The sequence below is a fragment of the Triturus cristatus genome, chromosome 2_2 (genome assembly GCF_964204655.1).
Source record: "Triturus cristatus chromosome 2_2, aTriCri1.1, whole genome shotgun sequence".
Taxonomy (NCBI): Eukaryota; Metazoa; Chordata; class Amphibia; order Caudata; family Salamandridae; genus Triturus; species Triturus cristatus.
Genome location: NC_140582.1, coordinates 950,139,312 through 950,165,567, shown reverse-complemented (window position 1 = coordinate 950,165,567; position 26,256 = coordinate 950,139,312). Strand labels below are relative to the sequence as shown.

Sequence of the window (26,256 nt, the reverse complement as noted above, 5' to 3'; positions counted from 1 at the left end):
TAACAGTAGAGTTCAAAGAAAGAACAGGACACAATAATAGACTCAGGCAATTTAGGAAATGTAGTTATTATATTAATGATCCAAAATCAATGCATACAAGCAACATTTCAGTAAGCAAGTTAATTGGAAGGTAAAATCAAAGCATTGAGTTCAGGTTGCCGGCAAGGAAAGGAGTCCAAATCAATCAGCAATTATAGCAGCAGCTGCAAAAGCATCCCAAGTTGTCGATCAAAAAGCGCCAAAAGTCAGAGAGCCCTTTAGTCTGCATCTCTGCCCCTCCTGTGGTGAGTTCGTCTTTATAGTGTAGATGATACAGTTGTGACATCAGCGGTCGAAGAACAGTGGTATGTCCATTGTGTGGTCATCTTCCCTTTGTCAGGTATCATTTGCTATTCCTACCTTATTTCCCACGCTAGTCATGAGAAACCACAGGCTTTGCCATCCTCACAGGTTAGTTACAAAAAGAAATGTGTATTGGTAGCTCTTTCAAGGATACAGTCCATGGATCGGTTCCCACCTAGTCACACACACAAGGAATACAACTTCATTCATAGTCACACTGTTATATTAGACAGGAACAGTTGAAGCTACATTTGAAAGAGACAGGTCAAAGTTCATTTCACTAGGCCATGAAATAATGCAGCCTAAACAAGAGAATTTCAGTGCATTAAAATCATCATCTTTTAGTGAATCAACTCGGTAATAACGATGCAAAATACAATAAAATAAATAAAACGTTTCATAGAAATAATAGTTTTCTCTAATTATTATATAAGAATGAACAATCCTTAATATGGCCTACTCATACGATTTTCAAAAAGTAGCAACATGAAAACTAATTCTAAAAATCATTAACAAAATCGTTTTAATTAATTTGTATTTTTCATGATGTTATGTACTTCTACAGAAAGTTTGAAGCACGGAACCCTTATCAACATTGATTTGCGTCAATGTCGAGTTTGTGAAAAACACTCTGCAATCGAAATCAATAGAAATGCAAAATTTCTCATTCGTCTTCATAGCATCTTATTATTATTGTGTGATTATTCCTACTTTATCTAGCTAATCAAGCACGCTTTTACTGTGCTGATATTCAACGTTGTCTCTGTTTCTGTGATGTTTTTCGTCAACGTGTGTAAGGTACATGTTGTGGTTTCAGTGTGAAATCTAGTGTGTATTTCATGTATAGAATAATCAATATCTATACTGTTACAATATCGTAACCAAGAGAGGTTTCTATACTGTACATTCTGAAAATGTTTCCTTCCCTGTGCTCTCCAAACTGACACAAAATGAAAATGAAGCACCAGGTCACACAATTTGTTATGTGGGCGGTTAAGCTAAGATTGGGGACCAGGTTATATCCCGTGCAATTCTGCCACTGGATGGACAATGGCTTGTGCTCATTTATTTCATCATCTAGATATATCTCCTTAATCTAGTCATGGTACACATGCTAGGGCTGCTAGATGTAGAAGCCAGACCTGTTCATCCAACTTCATATATCTTTTCAGGAAGTCCAGGTTATTTTCCGATGTAGACGGTTTAGAACATAAATGTCCTATGAGCCTTAGATGCAGCTGATGTAACTGGACTCTTTTAACCTACTTGCAGTGTTCTGGGATCTGGGCGGCTCTGGTGGTATTCCAACTAGAGAGTGGTGCCAGTTAATGAGATTCTGTATCATTTTAGATAAAAGAAGATATGTTGGAACATTTCAGGGCACCTGTCAAACTGTAAATGCACACTTTGATAACATGCCTTTAAGACCCATCATGTTAACCCACTGTATAGTGTACGCCGATAATATGAGCTCGCCAGTTTAGAGCCTTTAACTGATAAGAGCTGCCTCCTTGAGCTGGAGATTTTTCATAATCGTGGCAATAATGCCATCAACATTCAAAGCGTGTACGACGCACTGTATGTGTTTTTGAATGAGGAGCTATGGTACTTGCTTCTCACTAGTGAGTACCCTTATCAGTATATAGGGATACACTAAATCAACTCCTACAAGATACCCTCACTTCACTGTTCACTCACTTCGCACTCAGAAGGGAACAGTACAGCTCTTCTTAAAGACATGTCCCCTCGCGAAATATGCCTGGTCCTAATAAAACTGCTGTGTGAGGGGCCCCACCACAAGTGTCTCTGGCCTCCAAATCTATCAGCCCTGGTCTCTCACGTTTCCCCAACTCAAGCCCTCCTTCCCCCAATTGAGAACCAAGTTGCATCAGGTATGTGGACAGTTGCACCTGACAGGTGAGGCAGAAGGTAGTGCCAGTTACAGTGCCTGTTGCATGACCATGGAGGTGATCGGACAATCTGCTCCTTTATTCCTTGGCCTCTGTGCTGAATGCACAGAGTGACGGTAATCACAATGGTGTTCACGCTATATGTTCTGTAGCCTCTGTGAATGCACCAATAAATGGGGTCTCTAAAGGTGTTCTTATTAAATGCTAATCGGAATAGCAGGATGTAGACCGATTATTGAGCGATACTACATTTTGTGTGTCCCCATCCGCCCAGAAACGGAAGTTAGTAAACAGTCCTCCAGTGTTTTCCAGGTCAATCCACCTGCTAAGTACCCGCTCAACTTATGCTGATTATTCAAATGTACTGACTCCTATCTGATTGCTTGTGCATCTGAGCTGCTTTTTCCCCAACTCGCTCCAGTTCTCAAAACCTGTGTATCGCTCCCCCCCACCATACCACAAGCCTTCTTTAGCATTCTCTAGATCCCCTCACCCATACCCGAAAGGACTAAAGAGGAGAGAAGGAGAGGGCCGCCCCTCTTGCGCCCCCGCACTCCATACTTTCACCTCCTCCCAATCATGGGATTCCAGAGTGCCTTATGAGCGCCCCTCTACCACCATCTGCCCTTACTCGCCTGCCAGTTTGCAGGCTGGGGAGCTGCAAACTCCCCGGCCTTTAGCTGTCACAACCACCCAGCCACATAAGGTTAGGCGACAACTGCGCTGTCAAGCCAGACCTAAAAAATATTTGCGCGTCGTTTGACCACAATTTACCTTAAAGAACTTGGACATAGTGATCAAATGCAGAGCAGTGTACTTTTAGGTCAGGTGTTAGGTTTGCATCTGTTCTATGAAGGAAATGAGCACGAATGTGCTTTGTATACACTCATGAAACCCAGCGGCAGGAACTGGTCAACTCGCTGCCCAGCGGCAGGTCAACTCACTGCCCAGCGGCAGGTCAACTCACTGCCCAGCAGCAGGAACGGGTCAACTCGCTGCCCAGCGGCAGGTCAACTCGCTGCCCAGCGGCAGGTCAACTCACTGCCCAGCAGCAGGAACGGGTCAACTCGCTGCCCAGCGGTAGGAACTGGTCAACTCACTGCCCAGTGGCAGGAACTGGTCAACTCGCTGCCCAGCGGCAGGAACTGGTCAACTCACTGCCCAGCGGCAGGAACTGGTCAACTCGCTGCCCAGCAGCAGGAACTGGTCAACTCGCTGCCCAGCGGCAGGAACTGGTCAACTCACTGCCCAGCGGCAGGAACTGGTCAACTCACTGCCCAGTGGCAGGAACTGGTCAACTCGCTGCCCAGCAGCAGGAACTGGTCAACTCGCTGCCCAGCGGCAGGAACTGTTCAACTCACTGCCCAGCGGCAGGAACTGGTCAACTCCCTGCCCAGCGGCAGGAACTGGTCAACTCGCTGCCCAGCGGCAGGAACTGGTCAACTCGCTGCCCAGCGGCAGGTCAACTCACTGCCCAGCGGCAGGAACTGGTCAACTCGCTGCCCAGCGATAGGAACTTGTCAACTCACTGCCCAGCGGCAGGAACTGGTCAACTCGCTGCCCAGCGGCAGGAACTGGTCAACTCGCTGCCCAGCGGCAGGAACTGGTCAACTCGCTCCCCAGCGGCAGGAACTGGTCAACTCGCTCCCCAGCGGCAGGAACTGGTCAACTCACTGCCCAGCGGCAGGAACTGGTCAACTCGCTGCCCAGCGGCAGGAACTGGTCAACTCGCTGCCCAGCGGCAGGAACTGGTCAACTCGCTCCCCAGCGGCAGGAACTGGTCAACTCGCTCCCCAGCGGCAGGAACTGTTCAACTCACTGCCCAGCGGCAGGAACTGGTCAACTCCCTGCCCAGCGGCAGGAACTGGTCAACTCGCTGCCCAGCGGCAGGAACTGGTCAACTCGCTGCCCAGCGGCAGGTCAACTCACTGCCCAGCGGCAGGAACTGGTCAACTCGCTGCCCAGCGATAGGAACTTGTCAACTCACTGCCCAGCGGCAGGAACTGGTCAACTCGCTGCCCAGCGGCAGGAACTGGTCAACTCGCTGCCCAGCGGCAGGAACTGGTCAACTCGCTCCCCAGCGGCAGGAACTGGTCAACTCGCTCCCCAGCGGCAGGAACTGGTCAACTCACTGCCCAGCGGCAGGAACTGGTCAACTCACTGCCCAGCGGCAGGAACTGGTCAACTCGCTGCTAACTGAAGCCGCGCTTGACACCTTCACCTCCCAAGTGCATAGGCGTTCACCAGGCCACAGACGGAAACTGCTTGTGACTAAAACGTACAACATGACTTGGGACAGGGAGGGCGAACGAGAATGGGAGGGGAACTCGTGAAAAGTGATGTCTCTTTTTTAAATACTTTTTAGCCATCCTCCCCCGCCGGAAGGTTGTAGGTGATTGTATGCGCCAGTTAAAAACAGTTTAACCTGAAAAGTACAGCATGAGAAGTGCACCCACCTCTAACCCTCAGTAGAGAGTCACTTTATGCACACCCCAGTGCCTGCCTTTTTGCTGCTAGTTTGAAATCCGATCTCCAGTGTGCTCCCAATATCATCCGGGTCAGCTCCTCAGGGCTCCTCCTCAGGTTTTTTTGTGTCATGGGTTTATTTGCTGAGCTGCATTTCTCCTACTTTTCAAACTGTGGTTGTAATTTTCTTGTCTCCTATGATTAGCTTCAAGGCCTGCCCTCGCTGTAAGGGGAAGTTCCCTGCTTCCGGGCCTCGCAGATCCCGCCTGTGTGGAGCTCTGTACCTTCTCTTCTCGGTCTTGAAAAGCTGGATGTAAAGTTTGCAGCGAAGGGAAGAGAAGCTCGCCACCCAGTTCTGATATGTGTTTGGACACTCCAGTGCTCATCTGCGGATAGGAGAGCCCTCAGCTGACAAAGGATGGCAGAGCAGTTAGATGGGAGTCACTGTCATCCTGAGCTCACGCGTCATCCATGTCAGGTGGCAGAGTTATCCTTATGGGCAGAAACGGTGCAGTTAAGTTTACATAGAGTCAAATTTGAAAACGTTATCAACTCAATAAAAATGTTGCACAGGCATACTCCTGAGTCCACGGGAATGTGCTTTACTGAGAGGAGCAAGCTCTCCCTTCTCACTGACCTGACCACTGACCCTACTCTGTGGTTGAGAAGCGTGTGCTTCTAAACCAGGCCCCACCCTTTCCTTTGCTTCACTGGCACATCTCTTGTAGACCACTTACATCTGGTTTCTGCTGGAGCCACTTGCTACATACTTTTTTTGAATGATGAATAATATTTGTCAGTTGTACAAGAATAATACGCGCTTTTCAAACAACAATGACCAGTTCCAAAATTAAACAGCAATAAATGGAATTTTTCCCATAAATTCATCACGTGTCAAAAATGAACAAGCAATCGTAGCTAGTTCCAGTAGTATCCATTTATAACTAGCCATCTTGAACTTCCACCAAGGATTTCGAATGGTGGGGGAGGGGCAATAATGGAATGTTTATGGCATGGGAGTAAATGTTTTCCCATCAGAGGTGTATGTTACCCACTATTGGTCAACTATGCAGAAGCTGCTTTGAATTTGTGGACATTTCGTAGGGGACTGGGACTGGTGCCTCTAATTCTGCTTGTGGGCCAGTGCTTAATTTGTAAAAATTTAGGGGCCAGGGCCCTTCTCAGAAGGCTACTGCAGCCTGCATCACCCCTACCCTGCCAGCGCTGCCAATGACAGTACCAACATGAAACCTTACCGTTGCACTCTGCAAATGTGACAATTCAGACTATTTCATGCCACACAAAGCTATAATAATGTCATGAGTCTGGTAGTAATAATTTTCAATACATGTTAATTTAATAAACATGATTGTTGTGCTCATCTCGAAATTAAAAAGACAGTGCCACCATGTGGTGGACTGCCACTAGAGCCAGTACTTCCATTTAAGTGCCAATGCTCAGCACCGGAAACCACCGGCACAAATTAAGCACTGCCAAGGCCATGCCGTTGTTTCTACCTCCCGCTAGGCTTGTGTGTGAGAAACACGGGTAAAGCTGTGACTGAGTTGTTCCTGTTCCAGGCATTGGACTGGGGCCAACTTTTACCAGGCTCTTCTATTCTTAAAGAGCCGTACACCCTTTAGGAAATCTCTAGATTTCTGACTCTTCGTACATCACTTACTTCTAAAGTATCCATACTCCAGATTAATAGTAGCATACTTACAAAGCATACTGCCACAGTCTTGTTCTACATAGTGCAGTTAATAGCTTCCACTGTTACTCATGTATGTGGTTCATTATGTCGACTTGCTATGTATGATAATTTCTATAGATAGGGGCTGCCATATGAATTTTACTGTGGTCGTCCTCTTAGCTACTAACTTGTCCGGCCCCTTCATTCAGACAAGGATTTAGGACATACTGCACTGTTTTCAACCATTTTTAGGTCTTGCCTTGGCAGCGCATGCGGTGTCTCAGCGAGACTTAAAGTAATCTGTATATTGGCTTCAACTCTGTGCAATTTCTCCTGCCCCTTGCGATTGGTTTAAGTCTGGCATTGCTGTTGTTTTCTTGATTTCTGTAGGCTGTTGATCCTATGGTAACTTCCGTGTAGTCCCGAAGCAGCCGCGCCTAACTACAGTTTTCGTCCGGTTCACTCCCACTTAATTGCGTGCAGTGTGCCATCTGTTTTTTACCCTTCCCTGACGGACGTGTCAGACTCTGCTGACAAATGTAAGCGCCGGTCGTTGTTGCATCAAAGACATTTTGTGGGCTTAAGATACGGCCTGACTAAATGTGTCACATGTGGCGTGGGGGTAATAGGGCTTCCTTTGTTTGTTTCTATTTAAATCCCTTGCGGCCGCCATGCGCACAACTTTTTTATCCAAGCATGCGCAAGGGATCAGTTGCCACCTTTGCAGGACCGTGCTGTGATGATGATCGCCTGCCTATGTGAGCTGCTGCTGCTGGCAATGTCGGACGGGCTTGTTGGGTCTTTTCTAGCTCAGCCTCGCCCCTGTCTGTGGCTGCCCCAGAACACTCTGCCCGCTCCGGACCCTCTCCCTTGGGAAGCCACAGTAAACAGTACTCCCTGCCTGTATACCTGGCAAGCACGCCTCCCTGGCACCTCCATGGCTGACTCCCAGCGCCACCACTCCCTTAGCTAGCCATTCCCATAAAGCAGTAGTGTAACAAGCCCCCTGCTGGGGGTTGGAGGCTGTGGGCCAGGGCTAGGGAGTTAAAGACTGTGCTGCAGGGGTGGAATGGGCACTGCGCTCCGTGGCAGGTTGGCAAATCCCACTGCAGGAAAATCCCAGCAGTAGCTTGGAACCCACCTGGCCTCGCCTTTAAGACCTTATAAGTGTTTAACCATGCAGCACATTATCGCACATTACTGCAATGGATTGTAGCCAGGAGACGTACGTGGTGCTAGCCGGCAGGCATACATTCAGAAGGTGAAGCCCCTAAAATCCTTAGCCTCCTGTTTCTGGTGAAGACAAGGCAGGAGGTTCCTGTACAACAGTCATATAAACTCACACGATAACATGGGGAAGTCACCTTTGCCAATCACAGTTTGTGATAACCTGTTTCAATGATTGGTGACAAATGTTTGCATATTGTGATGAAATGAGATTTAGGTGAATACCGCATTTCTTCCAGCAAGGGACTATTAACAACACAGAAGGTACACCAAGACATGTAGTCCTCTGCACTTCTGAAATGTTAGGCTTGAGACACAGGACAAAAGAAACAAATACACACACTTATTTGGGTGCGATTAGCAAGTTCTGTATTCCTTATTGAATAAAGCTTGTGAAATGTTAACCTTTGAGCCAGCATTCTTAGGTACCTACTGAATTGTTTAATAAGCATTTGCAATGCAATAGGTCTCGCAATTACGCGCGTTTGAGCTATTGGCATTCTAAACAACAATGCCTTTTTTGTTTTGTTTTGCTTTTTAAAAACATAAATAGAAGGCATTGTCATTTACAATGCCTATAGCTTAAACTCGCATAAATGCGAGACCTATTGCATTGCAAATGCATGTTTTTCTGGCCACCCCAATGTGCCACCTTTTTTTGTTTAGACATTGGAGTCTACTAGGTTGACGTGCTTGCAAATGCACAATTTGCCTCCACAAGCCTTGAACTTATAAAGTGTTCTTGCTACTCATTTTTGGCCAACTTCACTGACCTTTTAGGCTTCGAATGGCACCATTTCACTTAAATTTACACCAAAGTGCTCCGGTCAGACCTGCCAGGTGCTCCACGCTGCCCCTGCCACAAAGATCACATGACTTTATTTTACTAAAGATTGTCTGGGGTGGCTCGCACACACCCCTTCTCTCTCTACTGACTACTGTTCACGTTTCACCTCTATTTATTTAAAAGGTCCAATATTTGACTTTTCACCTGTTTCATTTGATATTTAAAATTACTTTGATCGATCCCACACCCCCATAGGGCTTACCTTAGAAAAGGTAATTCAATTTGTTGAGCATTGGTTGTTTCTGTATGTAAATGCCAGAGACAAAATTCGTGTATTTATTTCCATATTCCAACGCTAATGGTGCTTTCTAGCACAAGGCCAGAAGGCTGAATTTCTATTCCATGTTTTGCTTTGCAGGTCACCAGTCTTTCATGGCTCCTTCCTGCAGTGTCTTACACTGCCCCGTGGCTTGTACCTGCAGTAACAACATCGTGGATTGCCGTGGGAAAGGTTTAACAGACATACCAACCAACCTACCGGAGACAATTACTGAAATGTACGTACGATGATTCGACTGTCTGCTAAAGCTAATGGTGGTGGTCCATATTTTTTCTGATTTTTCAAACAAAAAATAAGTCCTACATGCCGAATAACCATTATACAACGACAAGTTCAAGGCCCAGGCCTGTCTGTGCATGCTTGTAAATTTACTTAAATGTTGATCGACTGTCTGGTGTCCCGGTTTATGGAAGGAACGCAAAGACATCTTCATTGTCTGATGGTAAGATAATATGAGTTCGCAAATACAAGATTATCGTGCCTTGCATATGGATTGTGATAGCCCTCTGGAGCTGCGGTCGCATGTGCAAGTGTATTGCACTGGAAAGCATGCCTAGTACTGGAAGGCTTAACTTTTTAAATCACTAAAAGGTATCTCGCATTACTCATCCCCCGGGCTCTGCTAATTCTATCCACATCTAACAAAGTCAGCTAATACCTCTAAGCCCATAAAGAGTTGGGGTTTATCCACTTTCCTTCCTTCGTCTCCTGGTGTCACTGCAACCCTTTAAAAAAGGGCTGCACCACATTTAGAGTTTTATTTAAAAAAAAATAATAATAATTGGAACGTTTACTTTGCAAAGGGATGAAAGAATATAAGCAAAAAAAGTCCACTAAACACTTTCTGATTTACAGCAAATAATGAAAACATGTAATGTAAATTATTTCTTTGCCTAAAATCTGTGTCAGCAAGATATTTAATAAATATTTGTAGAGGGAAGCCCATTTTTCATTTTATGGAAGTTCAATTTGCCTCATTTTAGAGTAATAACGACCGCGTGCTATTTCGATGTGTGAATGTCAATCTTGGAGTGCTGGGTGCAACACGACTATAGAAAGTGGAACCGAACTGCAAAATGGTAGGGCGTCAGAGCTTCCAGAGAGGTGCAGCCTTTTTACTTTATCATGGTTGTCTGCATGTCACACAATAACGGAAGGTAGCAGTGCTGGTAGGTCAAATAGATCAAGGCAACATTACAGATTGTAAGTGTTCGCACACACACAGATGGGGCCTGTGTGCCCACGGTCACGTGGTCGCGTTGTGTGGCATTAAAGGTGTCCTGTTCCTGTGTATCTACACATTCACAGTGTGTACAAGCAAACATGCATCATACCATGCCAGAGCAGCGGGTGTACTGTGTCCAGGTGTTCTGCTGTATTGTCTGACCATGGCGCAGTGGGTGCAGTTGCAGACTTTAGCCTTGCTATGGCCCTCAGACCCCCACAGATGCTGGTGTGCGCCTATGGAAATCCTGTTGGTGTCCTGAAGTGCTCGTATTCAGATCCTGTTAGTGTGGCCACTGCCATAGCGACAGATTGCGCACAGTGATTCCCCTCGCCCACTCTTTAGAAGAGGACTATGGCCACCACAGTCGATAAATGCACCACTGATGGGGCAGAGAGTCCTTGGAGCTCATAGTGCTTCCTTACAACCCTTGACCTCCCGTCTGCTGCCCTTCTCCTCCCCCGAGACATACCAACTGCCCCACATATTGTTGGTAGTGCTTCATCAGGACATCTTCCAGAGACTGCATGAGTGTGTGCATGCTTCCGGTTTGGTCAGGATATCTTCCAAAGACTGCTTGAGTGTGTGCATGCTTCTGGTTTGGTCAGGATATCTTCTGGAGGCTGCATGAGTGTGTGCATGCTTCCGGTTTGGTCATGATACCTTCCAAAGACTGCATGGGTATGTGCATGCTTCCGGTTTGGTCAGGATATCTTCCAAAGACTGCATGGGTGTGTGCATGCTTCCGGTTTGTGTTCACTTCCGTACTATAAATATGCTTAAACACAATTGGGGACTGCTTCATTTAGATCAAGGACAATTCCAATGAAATGCAAGAATTCCCCTGGCGATTACCGTGAACACTAACTAGCTTTCCATGCACTCCCTCCATTCCATGATGTCTGGAGCAGCACCTTTGCTTTTCATGCAGCTGAATGGTATATCCATAGCATTATAGCTGGTAGCCTAAAGTGCACATAAAAGTGCTATGTAGAGTGCAGTAAAGTTGGGGCTCCACACATACCGTGAAAGGGAAGAGACCCATAGTGGCTAACCTCCAGAGTCCAGACGTTCGGTTAGAACCACAGAGAAGCTGGCACTGTAGCCATCCTAACAAGGAGAGGAGAGAAGTGTCTTTACAGTCAGATTTGTCACACACTGTGCTGCACAAACAACCGTGCCACATTTAAGCATGACATGACTTGGAATTATGGCTTTTCGGGACGGATGTGGGATTATGAATCTTGAAACCCAGTGTCAGTCAGTCAGAATTAGCTCCTTTAGTTAGCAATCCGAAGTGTGGGGTGGGGAACGAGTAGCAAGAGATCTACAGCCATAGCAGCCATAAACCTTGAAAAACATTAAGGAAATTAACTGCGCAAGTCCTTGTTGAAGAGTAGAATTGACAGGGTGCTGTCAGATGCTGCCAGGCTCCTACCATTAGGCAGTGTTGTGTAGTTACAGATTGTCATTCACACGATGCCCATGTTGGGCTCGGGGTTGAAAGAACAATATTTGTTGGATTGGATATGCACTTGCTTTGAAGATTTTAAACTCAGCCGTGATAGTCTGTTTCTTTGGGTAATAAGGTTATAGAATGCTCGCATGGGATGCACAGTGTGTCGGCCATAGCCCAAAATGCAGAGTGACTGATTATGAATCGTTGAGTGATAAACTCATTGAGATGCCAGTCGTATCTGCAAGCCAAGTGACTTTCCATCTGCAGGTGGCACTGTTTACAGCCTGGGGAAACTTCCCCCATCTGGAAGTTAGTGGAGCTTCCTGTCGTTCTGAGCAGTTACACAATCTCCCTGCACTCTCGTTAAAACTCTGGCAGGGCTGACCGCTTAGCCCACAATGTGTTTCTCATTGGGAAAGGGTTCTTGCTGTCTTCAGGCTCCACATGCTGGCTGGCAGGGGCGCAACACACTGCTGCAGCTCCTGGGAGGTGGACATGCGCCTAAGAGTGGATCGATGGAGGCTTTTGGCACATAGGGCCCAATAAAATGGGGTTTCCATGAGGAGTGGTGTCCTCCCTCCTTCACCATCGCTCAGAGTTCTTCACACATTCACAGGCTCCTGCAGCACAAAGGACAGCATGAAGCAGATGAGGGCCTCAGCGTGCACTCTCAGCACGTGTGTATATAATGTGAGGGGATGTGATTCAGCTCCACATGTGCATTGTTCTAAACCAAGAATCAGACTTTCTACTGTCTGCTTCCCAGTATCTCAGCATCTGCCATTTCACGCGTAAGACCTATCATGAAGCCAGACTGGATTGTGAGGTCTTTGATTCTCACCTATTGTCTGATTGAGTTGTGAAGCTCCCCAAGTGCGGCAGGCAATATTTGATGCAACACCGAGCAACATTCAGACTCCTTTGCTCAGCTCAAGACAGACTCCGGGACGTTCTTTTATTAAAGCAGGTGGCGTGTCTGTGTTTCATGAGGGTGCTGATGTTTTTATTAACATTATACTGGGCTTCATTTTGTTTCAGTTTCAGCTTGGAGCATTCTTTGGTTGTGGCCTCTCACTGATGGCCAGAACAGCTCTCTGTGTGTTTAGTTGAACATTGGCAATAGATACTTTGGAACCTGCCTGGCAGGCTGTATCCGTGAGTGCCCACTTGGGAGGTTTGTGAAGGGCAAGTTTCTGGTTAGCCCTGTGGGGTGGGGGGGGCGGGGAGGGGGGTCAATGTGAGTAAAGAAGAACAAATCGGTCAGCCAAAGTGATTCCAATAGCACAGTCAAGCAAGCACCATTTCAACTCCCTACCTATCGTTATTATAAGTGTCAAAAATTAACTAAAGGCATAAGCACGTGCACCCACTAAATACAGATTCAATCACAGGCAGTATTTTTAAGAGGATAAGTTAATGTAAAAAAGATTACATTTCTTTGTATTGCAAATTCCTCAAATATTACAGATTCCCCATAGCCCTGAGTCAATGGCAATTTGGCACCTTATTGATAGACCAGATGTAGTGCCATGAATGGGTCTTATCACTCTTTTCCTTGTCGAGTCCAAAACTATTCCTTTGCTGAGTAATCTAGGCTCACTGTGCTAAAAGGCAAAAACACCCATCACCAGTTTTAGATGGAACAAGTGGTCACTCAGCTAGCCCAAGGACTGCCTGTTGCATAGATCCTTGCTGTTTCCTCCAGTGGAGATGGGACTATTTTCAGAGTGAGGATGCTGCCATCAGTGTTACAGCACCCAAGTCATAGTGATTATGAAAAATCTAAGCATCATACAGAGCACAAGTGTAGCAAATGAACCACGCCGATTCCGCAGGGGAGTGGTATGCAGGACCTGCTTTAGGGAGGAGACGGGCTGTGTTTAAAAATAACTTATGGGCTAATAGCACAAGCTGCAGAGTTTCTTGAATGTGTCCAGCAGTTTTCAGGCAACAATAAAAATGTCAAGATAAATTGGTGAATAATGTTCCTGCTGGAGAGAGATTGGAGTTTTGTTTAAACTCATCATAAAGTTGCGTATAGGGTTAACGTGCCTGCTGCAAAGAATGTGTACCATGCAGATCACTGAGCTAAGTGTGAGTGAACTATGAGTAGCGCTATAAAAAATGAAACACATGCCAGTGAGGGACCTTGGAGAGATGAGGGGCAGTGTTGGAGGGTGGTAGTGAGGGTACTGGTGGAGAAGGAGGTCATTGAGGTGTGCCAAAAAAGACTTGCAATAGGCGCCACCAACAGTACAGCCGGCCCTAGTGGTATGGATGTGTTTTGTAACTGGTGGGGCACATGGAGCAAACTGTCACAAATATAGTAATAAAGCATGGTGTGGTAGGGCACTGTCATTTACAAACAGCACAATTGAAATGGGCCATACATATTCACAGAACTGCAGTTTTACCTATAAAGCGACAGTGTGTGGAAATCAGGTTTCAGTGCATAATTATAATTTGCACATAACCTACAGCCTTTCCTTTCACACTCCCTGCATCACAGCAAGACGTTCGCTCAGTTCACTTTTCAGAATTATAGACCGAAAATGAAAATTAAACTCCAGTCCCCTTGTCAAACAAATACATGGCCGATCGACATTTGACCACTGTCTGTGAAAGCGCAGAAAGGTGGCAAGATAAAGACAACATTGAAAGGCATCTCTTTTGCCCCTTCTCCTTCTGCACTCCTGCGTGGTTATTTCCGGGGGTGCCACAGCACTCCTACTACCAGCGCCTGTGCTTCCCCTCGATCAGAAGGTTCCTCGACGCCATCAGTGATGGCGATGCTGATTCGGGAGCTGTGATGACGTGCTGAACTAAAATATATGGTCAGTCCTTTTAACAGCTGCCTTTCCCACGTTAACTTTAATAGCAGATGGGGCCAGTGCCGCGAGGAGCGTTCAGCTTTATTAGCACGTGAGAGTATTCGCATCTGGCCATGTGTTCCAGGCACATCACAAGACCCGCGCTCGCCTCCGCGCTTCTGCAGTCCCCGAGACATTTCCCGCCAGGAGCTTTTGTCTGCAGGAAGTTACAACACTTAAGCCAATCACTTCTGCACCTTATCACAGTTTTATGTGTTTTGTTTCCAGTTCAGGGTCACAAAATGGCTGCCTCTGAAAGCTGTACTGCTTCAGCCCCACAAGAGACAAACAAAAGATACCGAATACAACATATACACACATGACTTTTTCTCGAGTGTCTTTGTCTTAAGTTTTAGGCAGTGATGGTGGGCAGAATTTACCATGATGATAACCCAAGCTTATCAAAATGTATACGTTTTCCAAGCATTTTGAACTTTCTAGGGCTTCAGAGACACCCAAAAGATGAGGCCAGCCATGCGTTGCGCAAAACATTGGGAGACTGCATTAGCGTCTTCTATTTAATTATTGTGACTTTAAATGAACCTATCTCTTGCGTATGTTGTCCTGTCACCTGTAAGTCGGACAGTTATGTAAAAGACACAATTTATGTAGATCCTCTCACTTCATGCCTCATTCTGAGTGCATCGGCATTCAAGGGCAGTAAAACAGCCAATACTGTGTCACCCCCAATCCAAGCTCTGCCTGTTGCAATGCGGAATAAGAAGTAATGCTGCTTTTTTATACTTACATAAAGGGGGTGCTTAACTTCACATATTTAGCAGTTTTACCTGGAAACAATAACATTTTCTTGTGAGGTGTATTGCTGATTCAGGTACAAACTCCCATTTGCACCCTAATCAGGATTACGGGGGCTCCATTTGAGGCTCAGAAACTTACCCAGTCCTTGCCATTTTCTGATTCAAATTACAAATGTTTATAATCATTCTTCCAACGAAATGGTGAATGTTGGTTGTTGTAATTTGCTTGTATATGTGCTTTATGTTGGAAGCTTGGGGTTGTCCTGGTGACAGAATGCAGATCTCATGGTTCTGTAAGAGATCGGCATTCTGGCAAAGGAGGCGTTGAAGATATGACCTGCTGAAGAGTTCTGTCAGTGGTTGTACAAATAAAGCCTTTCTACCTCATCATAGAAAGTACCTTGGATTTATTACTGGCGACGAGCGACAAGCGACGAGCGACTAGTGACTACCTTGATTGGGGACAAGCCACAACCACCGATTCCCCTACGAACCCATTTGGATTTGAATTGGATTTTACATTTGCGGATTTAAAAGACGACTTGAGGAACGGGCACAATCTCAACGGTGTGCTATTCAGCATTTACTCAAGATTGTGAAACATTTTATTTTTCGAAGTAAGTAAGTAGTTCAAAGACTTGGGTAACCGTTGCCTACTTACTTTGATTTAAACTGCTCGCGAGCACCAACGCGCGTGTTGTTTCCTTCGAATGGATCGTTCCTTCGCGCTCGCAATTAAACGCTGACGCTGACATGGCGTCACGTTATTTGAGCGGCCATCTTGGATTGGGATAAAACGCTGAGTTCGCGTTTTATATTCCTTTTAGGATACATTCATCACAACCTCACGAACAACCCAAATTGGTTGCGAATTAAGCAATAAAGGTGAGACATTGAACCCAGACTTATTAATCGCCTTTATTCTTTTTTTTTTTTGTTGAAAAAAACGATTGGACTATGGCTACCTCCACTAGCATGTCACAACCCCCAGCATTTTTGTCAGAGAAGGGTGAACCTCTCCTTCCCTGGAAGCAAAAGCCACCACTTTCTCCGTCGTTGATAGCACACAAATGGCAATCCTTCACTACAGACTCCACCATCTTATCCATCCCTGGCCACCAGTACCTTTCTCTGGCCCTTGCTTTCGTGAGGCTCCTACCAAGATGCCCTTCATGAGCCAAATTGACAACTTTAGCGATCTCTTCTGAAAAATCATTCTCGTCATCACACTCAGACATGGAGTGTGATGACGAGAATCTGGGTGGATCGACAACCTTTGCCGAACATTTCGGAGTGTATCAGTTTGTTGAAGGGGGCTAAGATTTTCAGTGTGTTGGATTTGTCGTCCGCATACCAACAGATCAAACTTCACGAGGGCTCAAGACACCTAACGTCTTTTGTTACACCCTTGGGGGCTTACCGGTTCCTAAGGATACCTTTTGGGTTGGCTTCGGCAGCGGCCTGTTTCCAGAGAATTATGAAGATGGTGTTAGGAAATCTTCCAAATGTCTTATTTTTCCAAGACGACATTCTGGTCTATGGGAAATGTGAGAGTGAGCATGAAAAGGTGTTGAGGTTGGTGTTGTGTAAATTGAGAGAGAGAGGACTCACCCTTAAAAAGGATAAATGCAAAGTAGGATTAAAATCTGTAACGTATTTAGGCCATGTCATTTCTGGTGATGGGATACAGCCAAAGCTTAAGTTAGCTGAAAGTATTATGGAAGCTCCTGCTCCAGGAAATAAAGAGCAGGTCAGATCTTTCCTTGGGATGGCGGAGTTTTACTCCAAGTTTGTGAAGGGGTTTGCCAGTGTAGTTGAACCGATCAGGACGCTGTTAAGGAAGGGTGCACATTTTGATTGGACGCCGGAAAGTGACAAAGCTTTTGAATTGATTAAATCAGAGATTGGAGCAATGCCGACTTTGGGTCATTTTGATGTAAGACTGAAAACCATTTTGACAACTGATGCCAGTCTTAAAGGTTTGGGAGCAGTGCTTTCGCAGGTGGAAGATGGGGAGGAGAAAGTGGTGGCTTTTGCTTCCAGGGCTCTTAGGGATGCGGAAGCAAACTATTCCTGTATTGAGCGAGAGGCGTTGAGTGTATATTGGGTGATACACCATTTTAAGTTCTATCTGTGGGGGATTCCGTTTGAGGTAAAATGTGATCATCGTCCTCTTGTTCAGATATACTCAAGCCATCATGGTGATCACTTAACTCCTAGACTCAAGAGGTGGAGTGAAGGGTTACAGGAATTCAATTTCCGAGTTCATTATATTTCGGGACTAAACAACAAGTCAGCTGATTGTTTGTCTCGGGTACCGGTAGGTGAGGATGAGGTTTGTGAGGAACCGGTGTTTGTGAATTGGGTGATGGAAGGGACGCTCTCTGAAGAAGAGTGGTTGTCAAGTGCTGCTCAAGATGAAGTATTTGTGCTTTTGAAAGGGATTATAGCTAAGGGTTGGCCTAACTTTCAAAGTCTTGATCCTGTGTTGAAACCATTTTGGTGTGTAAGAGATGATTTGTCTTTTTGTGGAAGTAAGTTATTGAGGGGTGATAGGTTGGTTCCGCCTGTTATCCTTAGGGATAAAGTTGTCAATTTGGCTCATGAAGGGCATCTTGGTAGGAGCCTCACGAAAGCAAGGGCCAGAGAAAGGTACTGGTGGCCAGGGATGGATAAGACGGTGGAGTCTGTAGTGAAGGATTGCCATTTGTGTGCTATCAACGACAAGTCTCATGTGACTAATCAGGTCCCTCTATCGCCGGTGGAGGTGCCGGATGTTGTTTGGACTAAGTTGGGATTAGATATTGTGGGTCCTTTGGAATTGATGCCTTTCCAAGAGAGGTTTGTGGTACTGTTGGTGGATTATACTTCTAAGTGGGTGATTACTAAGTGCATGGGTACGGTTAACTCTAAGGCGGTGATTGAGTTCTTGAAGGATGTTTTTGTTTCAGAAGGCGTACCCAAGTTTCTGGTAACGGATAATGGGGTGCAATTTGTGTCACAAGAGATGCATGATTTTCTTGAAGGTCTGGGCATAGTGCATCAGAAGACTGCGTTATATTCTCCGCAAGCCAATGGTCTCACGGAAAGGATGAATAGGGTGGTCAAGAGTTGTGTCCAGAGAGCATTGGATACTAGAGTGCCTTTGAGGGAGGTGTTGAGGGAGACTTGGTGGGCGCATCGTACAGCTCCCAATGTGATTTCTCAGAAATCTCCTTTTGAGGCGCTAAGAGGAAGATTGGCAATTTCTAAATTAAACCCTGTTTGGCTTCCAAAGTGGGAGAGCAAGGGTGTTAGTGAAGATGTGAAGAAGTCTAGACTTGTGGAGTATCAGAGAAGATACAAAGTGCGTTATGATGAGAAAAGAGCTGTGAAGAAGAGGGTGTGGAATGTCGGTGATACGGTTTGGGTGAAAAAAGTGAGACATTGTCATAAAGGATTATCTAATCTTTCAGGTCCTTTTGTCATCATAAATACTAGAAAAAATGTTGTAACCTTGGACAATGGATGTACATGGAGTATGTCTAGGTTGGTTAAGTTTGTTGGGGTGGAGCATGGTGAAGCCAACGTTCCTGATGATGTTCCTGATGGTGTTCCGAATGGAAGGGATGGGGGTGTTGCAAAGTCCAATAGACAGAGGTTAATTCCCTCTAAGTTTGGGGATTAATATTTTGTATTAGTATTAATATCTATTAGTTCTTAGAGTTAGTTATGTGTGAAGAGTATAGATAGGTTGCTTTCATCTTTATGTAGTTGTATCATATGCTCCAAGGATGCTGTTATGTTAATTTCTTGTTTGAATTTCTTTATTTTGATGTAAAGGGGATGTGTTGTAATTTGCTTGTATATGTGCTTTATGTTGGAAGCTTGGGGTTGTCCTGGTGACAGAATGCAGATCTCATGGTTCTGTAAGAGATCGGCATTCTGGCAAAGGAGGCGTTGAAGATATGACCTGCTGAAGAGTTCTGTCGGTGGTTGTACAAATAAAGCCTTTCTACCTCATCATAGAAAGTACCTTGGATTTATTATTGGTCTAATTGGTCAATTTACTACAGCCCCCTATGTTTATTTTTTGCATATTTTGGTAGACAGAGCTCATGATGTAAATAGAAACCATAGTGTAGATGCAACCAATAAAACCTGCGAGTCCTGATCAGCCACCGTAGTCTCAGTTTCTGTTCTTTTGCACTTATACTGGCCTTTTCATGCTAGTCTAAACCTATACATGTGAGCCTGACTCATATTAACTGTGGTGAATATTATATTAAGCAACCTCTGGGCCACCAGGAAGTCAGCATACAAGAAAGCCCTAAACAATTAACCTATTTGTATTGACTGAAATATAGTTTCGCTCCAATAAAAACATGTTAAAATGTTAAAGGAAAGTCTTGGTGTGAAACGCCCCAACCCAGCAGATACAGAATTATGGGATGACCTCTCCCCCTCATGCAGAAACACTCTGACTCTAAAGAGCTTCAGATCTACACTGAACCATAAACAGAGACTCTCTCTGAATGGCTCATATGCCCCTTAACCTTTTTTTAAATCTTCCTCCTATAAATAGTTTCTCACTTGCTGATGTCCTACACCCCAATACTGCCTCTCCCCTTCTCCCCCAATGGCCTGCTCCTTGTTTTCAGCCAGATGTTGCACATATTAAATAAATGCAAATTAATGCAGATATTTATGAAACATAGTTTATAGTATCTTCCAGCACCATGAAATAGGAATTAAATATGTATGTATTTTTAATAAAGAGCAACATTCATTACTTGCTTGGATAAGTTCATAAAGCTTTGATTTTGAGCTTGTGCAAAAAGAAGGACAGAGAGAGGAATACTTTTGCTCTTGAGTCCATATCCTCCAAATACATTCAGTACCAGCCTTGTCCTAGATTGTACTAGTAGCATTCGTATTTAGGTTTAAAGAAGAGGCTATGTTGCAAACGTTGCTTATTCCACTGCTCGTATCCTGTAGGGTAAGCTCTCTTTGAAGGATATCCACGGTCCTTGTTGGTGAAAGTTGATTTTGGGAACCAGCCAGTTGCTCATCATAACTATAGTTTTCTTTGGGTTAATCATTTTAAGTCCAGGTGGTAATAGTTGTAGTAGTGATTTTCATAGTGGCCTTATTTGTTTAGTTTAGCTTAGGTGTTTTGTGAAGCATGGTATTCACCACAAAGGGCTATCTTGGTGCTAGTTAGAAAGGGGCATCAAAGCGCTAAGAAACTAGCTCAGACCACCAAAGAAATTACAACCAAGAAGAAACCAACCATGAACGAACAGCTAGAAATGGCATCTCAACAACCATATCTTTCACGCCCTTTTAAACTAAAGAAGGTCTGCAATTTGTCTAAAATTTAAGGGTAAGGAATTCTACTCCTTAGCTGCTGAAGCAGAAAAAGCATAACCCCCTACATTTTGGTGGCAGAGTTTGGGAACAGCATGGAGCAGTTCGTCTGTGACGTTAATGATCTCCCAGTCTGATAAAGACTAAGCCAAACCTCAAAACAGGGCCAGATGAAGAGAAGATTTTTCTGTGCACTAGACACATATATTTAAAGAGCTTTAACAGCCAACCAATGTAAGAATGCCACCACTGGAGTTATATGGTCTCTCATCTTCTTTATAAGTACCAATCTAACAATATAATTTGGAATGAGCCGAACTTTATGAATTAAGCACGCTAGGAAACTAAGGTAGTCGAAGTACGGTGATGAAGACACAATGAAACACACGCATTGATAATCTGCACATTGGACATAATGCAAACAGATATAAGTTATGCATCATAGAGCATAATTGAAAATAGCACCCATTTGTCACTGCATTGACTTGGTCCACCAGAAAGAAAGATGAGTACATTGTTATACCCAATTTGTTTACACAGGTGGGCCATACTGACTTCAGACTAAAGGAAGGTGGTGGCCAGAAACAGAGGTTGCAGAATGGCGAGGGAGGTTTCCATGTTGTCCCCCTTCAGTATGAGAGGATGAGCATTCATCCATCCTTCATGTCTGATGGGCAATAGCAGAAGGCAGATGCTGTCTCGTATATATCTGATGTTCCTTTAACACAGCCTGAGTGTTGTCAGCATATAAAGCTATGCCAGAACTACAGGAGCAAATCAGGTTGGCTAAATGGATCATGTAGAGATTAAGTAATAAGGGAGTTAGAATAGATCCCTGAGGGATCAATTCGTCGCCACTTTAAGCACTAGTATTACCACCTTTATACGAGCATACCTGCACTAAACTGCGAATTTATATAGTTATATATCAATGTCACCAGTAATATTGTATTTATAGTGGGTTAAAAGCTTTATTTCCACTCCCCCTCCACAAGATTAAAAAAAGAAGTTTAACACTGCATTCTCTAAAACCGCATGGGCATGGGTTCTGAGCGGAGACTTGTTTTGAAGATTGCTATTCAGTTGAGTAGAGGAGCCCATAGCGTGCCCTTATGACTGCCAAAAGATGTAGGAATGCCTCGGGCCTCACTCTGCAAGAAATTAGTAAATTGCATCGAGTCATTTGCACTCACCTCGTGAGAGTGTAGATTTATGAATTTCACATTATCGCAAAACTCTTCAGGCGCGACATGGAAGCCTCTGCCAGACACAGCTTTCCAGATATCATTCTGAGAAGGAGTAGGATGGAGTTAAACAAACACATTCTAGTTTGTATCTTTCTTGGAGGGAATCTCATTCCTGTAAACCATCAACAAGATGTTAGATGTTCCTTTGCCCTTCACCTAGAAATGGATTTAACCCCAACTTCAACAGGAGTCAATCTGACCATTTCCAGGCTGGAAAGAGCTTTGAAATAGTATCTGCGGACTCACCAGCATTGGTTTACGTGCTTATGACCCATAGATTTACTCACATGGAAATCTGTGTGAGTAAAATCATTAGTGACTGTAAAACCACATTTTCTGAATTAGAAAAGTGATTTTGCACTTGTACATAAAGTCATTCACTACTATAAGTCTAACATAATAGCAAAACGGCAGCCCTTAGTGTTTGGGTCTGAGAATGACGTATCATTTCACAAGAGCTAATTTAGAGTATTTCACCCTCATCTGGGCAGTCTGTCTTCTGTGCCTAATAATGATCACTTGCTCTCCAGTGTAAGATTGCTAATGCTGAACCTGTGGACATCCTCCCTAACCGCATATAAACAGAAGTAGTTTACACAATCAGCTCATCTCTGGGGATGAAGACACTTTTCATTCTTTTCGTTTCAATTGAGGCTTGCAGATGTTTCTCCTAGGTTGTTTTTCATCTGATTTTTTATGATTCGGATATGTATCTAATTAGATTTTTCACGGAACGTTGGGCTCGAATTTGAACTCTTTGAAATGAATTTGCTTCTGTGTCTCTAAAGCTGAATTCAGTATACTTGCTTTGTCAACAAAGTAGGCACCTAAGTGTTTGTGCCATGCCATTCGCTTTGTGCATTATCAGATTTTTTACTCCCCCCCGCCCCCCCCCCCTTTTATGAGATGCCGGAGCTGACTAAAGGCACTTTACAGTGCTTTGGGCCTTGTAAGGGCTTAAAACGCTACTTAAATACTATTAGAATATAATGTAATGTTCGATGTTCCCAGCATGAGCAAGCCTTTATCAGAATATCGAGCTGGCTAGTGGGGTTCACCAGGGGCGGCTCCTCCACCAGGGCGGAGGAGCGTCACCCCACTGCTTTCTCGCAGAGCGAGAAAGCCAAAATATAAAACGGCAATAACTTTTAGTTATTACCATTTTATCTTTGCTTTGTGCATTGCAGGTGGGCGGGTCGGTGGGGCAGCTCTGCTCTCCGAGCACAGCCGGGGAGGAGTGGTTTTCCCACTCCCGGGTGCCCAAAGACTGTTTCGTCAGCCCTTTCAGGCCGCCCAAACCAGTCATGTGCACTCTGCCCTTCTTGCCCATCCCACTAGCCTCTGGCTGGGCACGACCAATCACAATGTTGCATTCCAGCGTTGTGATTGGTATAGGGGAGGGAGCCTGGCTGCCTGCTTCCTGTTCCTGTCGGAGGCAGGAGAGCAGGATTAGAGCGGGATTCGGCAGAAAGGTAAGTTTATTTTCTTTTACCTTACAGTCCCGCGAAACCGCCCAGCGATTCCTCCCCTCCTTGCGACCCCTCATGCCCGCCTCCCACCCACGAGCAATGCCGGCTGCTACTGGGGTTCATACCTTGACACTCTGCCTGCCATGCTGTACATTGCTACTTAATTGAGTCTGTTGCCCTTCAGATTTCTTCCACATTGTGGAGCAAACGCACATCCATCTAGCATACAGGCGCAGTGAGCCCTACATTTCCAACAGTCCTTCTTAACCGGTGTGACAGCAAAAACGCATTGCTTGAAAGATAACCCTGATCCAAATAACTTAAAGTAAACCGAGCCATTTAGGTGCTACGTGCTACATTGTACAGTTTTCTATTTGCTTTTTAGGTCTGGTTTGAGAGTGCAGCTGTCTGCATGACCTTTTGCTACCAACATTTCTATAAAATATACATAGAGTGGGCTTTGGCTTGGCCAAGAGGAGTATTTCTCGCTCACTAAAAGTTATTGCCTGTTTGAGGTATCATTCAGCAACGTATGGAGTGCTTTGCACTGCGATGCATAATGTACTGTTTTACTTCTCAAAAGCATACAGGGTCATCATGTATTAAACTTACTAATCTTATTTAAGTACTAGAGAAAGCAATCTTTATTTTTGTTATTTTGTCAGGGCTCAAAGAGCAACCCAGACCTATTGAATTTGCTAATGCTTGTTATTCATTACTATTAAAACTTTTCTCTTGCAGGCGGTTAGAGCAAAATTCAATCAAGGTCATCCCTCCTGGCGCCTTCTCTCCATACAAGAAGTTGCGAAGAATGTGAGTGGGCTGTATTGTGGTGTATTTCCCTTTTCTATTTCTTGTCATTAGATGTACTATTGGGAGACGGAGCACTATGTTCGTGACAGTTTTTCCATCTGTTGCAGTAATCAGAAGCGGACACCATTATGATTTTTCTGAATAAATTATAGTATTATTTAATATTCAGGGGGCAGTGGCAGAAAAAGCTCCCAGCATAGACTTTCATCACAGCATCATGGCATTCCCAGCAGGCCCTGGTATCCTCAGCGTAGGGCGCTCCCCAGGTAGTTGGTCTTCAGAGTAATCGCCACACTTTGAACGGACTGTAGTCTGGTTTGTTCCTTATGGCACTTGTTGTAATCTAGAACTGGGTCCCGCCTTTACCAGGTGAATCAAATCCACTGTGCCCGGTTGAGTGTGCCACAACAGTACACATGCAGCGGAGTCAGTGCACATTCAGTGCGTGTTGTGGCATGCGTGGCAGAAGTCTGCGGCCTGCAGGGTGGATTTCAACCTTTCTCCTACCAGAGCCTAGCTCATAATGTCTATGAAATATTCCGGACCTTGGTGGGAGCAGGTGTCTGGAGTCGAAGGCAGCCCTGCATGACACTGCTATGCCTCGGCGCATATGAAGAAGCCCATGCGAGGAAATATGGCAGTCCCCACTTCACGCGGTTGCCAAGAGATAACCTGAGTTTATGGAAGTCTTTTACTTTCTCCCTCTGCATGTAACTTTGGCATAACATACAATGCTGAATTGGTTTTTGGAGCTTAATAACAGGAATAAATTGGCACTTAAACCATTAGGTACTTGCTTTAATAATCAGGGGAGAAAAAATATTGAGTTAAAACCAGCAAGGATTACATCAGATGCCTTGCAGGCCTCAGGCCCATTCTTCCAGTGGATGCACAACCAACTGAGCTATTTTACAAAGATCCAGACTTGTGACCTGCGTGACTCCAGGAGCTATCCTACAAGGGTACACACTTCTCCCCTGCAGCCTGTGCTCTTCCGCAAGCACTGTCATTTTGAATGTATCCTGCACCCCAAACCTGCGATCAAAGACTGTACACATCTTTGTGTGACTCGCATCATCCAGGTAATAGTGACTTCCTCAATACACAGAGATGTCTACAGCAGGTGCTTTATCCACCCTCTGCGTCTTAAAATGTGGCCTGCTGGTGAATAATTAAGTAAGCCAGTCTGGCTTTTCTGTTTCATTAATCATTGATTTCAATTTCTTATGGATAGTTTGCAAAATGCATGCATCAGGGTCTCTGCTCTATTTCTACTGCGACCTCTTCTATTGGTGGATTCCTAAATAACCATTTTCTGTTTCCAGCACTGGTGGATTCAGATAATTGGGAATGCACGACATTATATTCTAATAGAATCTGTTCTCACAAAAACGTTGTGTGCGTTGCTTCTTCCTATGAAGGGTGTTGAAACCATGGTTTCTCCACTAGTAACTCTTTATTTTTCTTTGGATTGTGACAAGTTCCAGTTATGTGCAATTGAAGTCATTTCTTTTATTCAGGAAACAGGGCCACATTAATTTTGCGTGCCGCCATTTCTAATTTCAGCGACTTGAGCAACAATCAGATCTCGGAGCTGGCTCCCGACGCCTTCCAAGGCCTGCGTTCCCTCAACTCGCTGTAAGTATGCACCTCACCTTAGAGCAACGGGGAGGGCCTTGCATGCTCCTTCTCCAGGAATCCCTGGCATTTTTGGCTGCAGGTGTAACACCCATTCATCTACATCTGCTTTACTTCCAAGTGCTGGAACGTAGAACCTATGAAGTCAGACTTTCGAGCCACCTTGTAGCTGTACACAAAACTCGCACTTCTTGCCTAATTCATTTGATTTCCGTAATCAGTCTATACTTTTGGAAACTCATACTGTGTCATCAACAGGTATAAATCATTTGGCTTCTGTAATCAAACTACACTTTCAGACACTTGTACTGCGCCATCAACATGTAACTGATGGTTTTAGCGCTTGCAGCTGTGGAAATTGGTCTTTCTGAAATAAACCTAGTTCCATATTGCAAAATTAAAATTGTTCGTGGTTGTAAATATTTGCAAAATAAGATGAATAAGTAATACATTCTTTCCATATTCAAGTTTAGGTGCCGTGATTAAGTAAAGTGTTACTTTAAAACGCAAGAGGTTTGTGTGCTAGTCACCAGAGGCAGAACGTGGGTGGAGGGAACAGGCCTAGACTTTCAGAATTCCATTCTCAAACCCTTTATTGTAAATCCTGCTTTACACATACTGCCCACTGTAATAGGTACCAGTCACTATGCAATGTGATAATTA

General features: G+C 44.7%; 1 protein-coding gene across 5 annotated transcripts in view; it reads left to right on the top strand.

Moving 5' to 3' along the window:
- SLIT2 (slit guidance ligand 2) overlaps window positions 1-26,256 on the top strand; it is a 689,918-nt gene that overhangs the window by 443,522 nt on the left and 220,140 nt on the right. For all 5 annotated transcript variants that reach the window (XM_085642360.1, XM_085642359.1, XM_085642358.1 and 2 more), the window contains exons 9-11: window positions 8,844-8,982; window positions 23,884-23,955; window positions 25,522-25,593. In XM_085642360.1, the coding sequence (XP_085498486.1) occupies window positions 8,844-8,982; window positions 23,884-23,955; window positions 25,522-25,593 (283 nt within the window). The remainder of the gene's footprint in view (window positions 1-8,843; window positions 8,983-23,883; window positions 23,956-25,521; window positions 25,594-26,256) is intronic.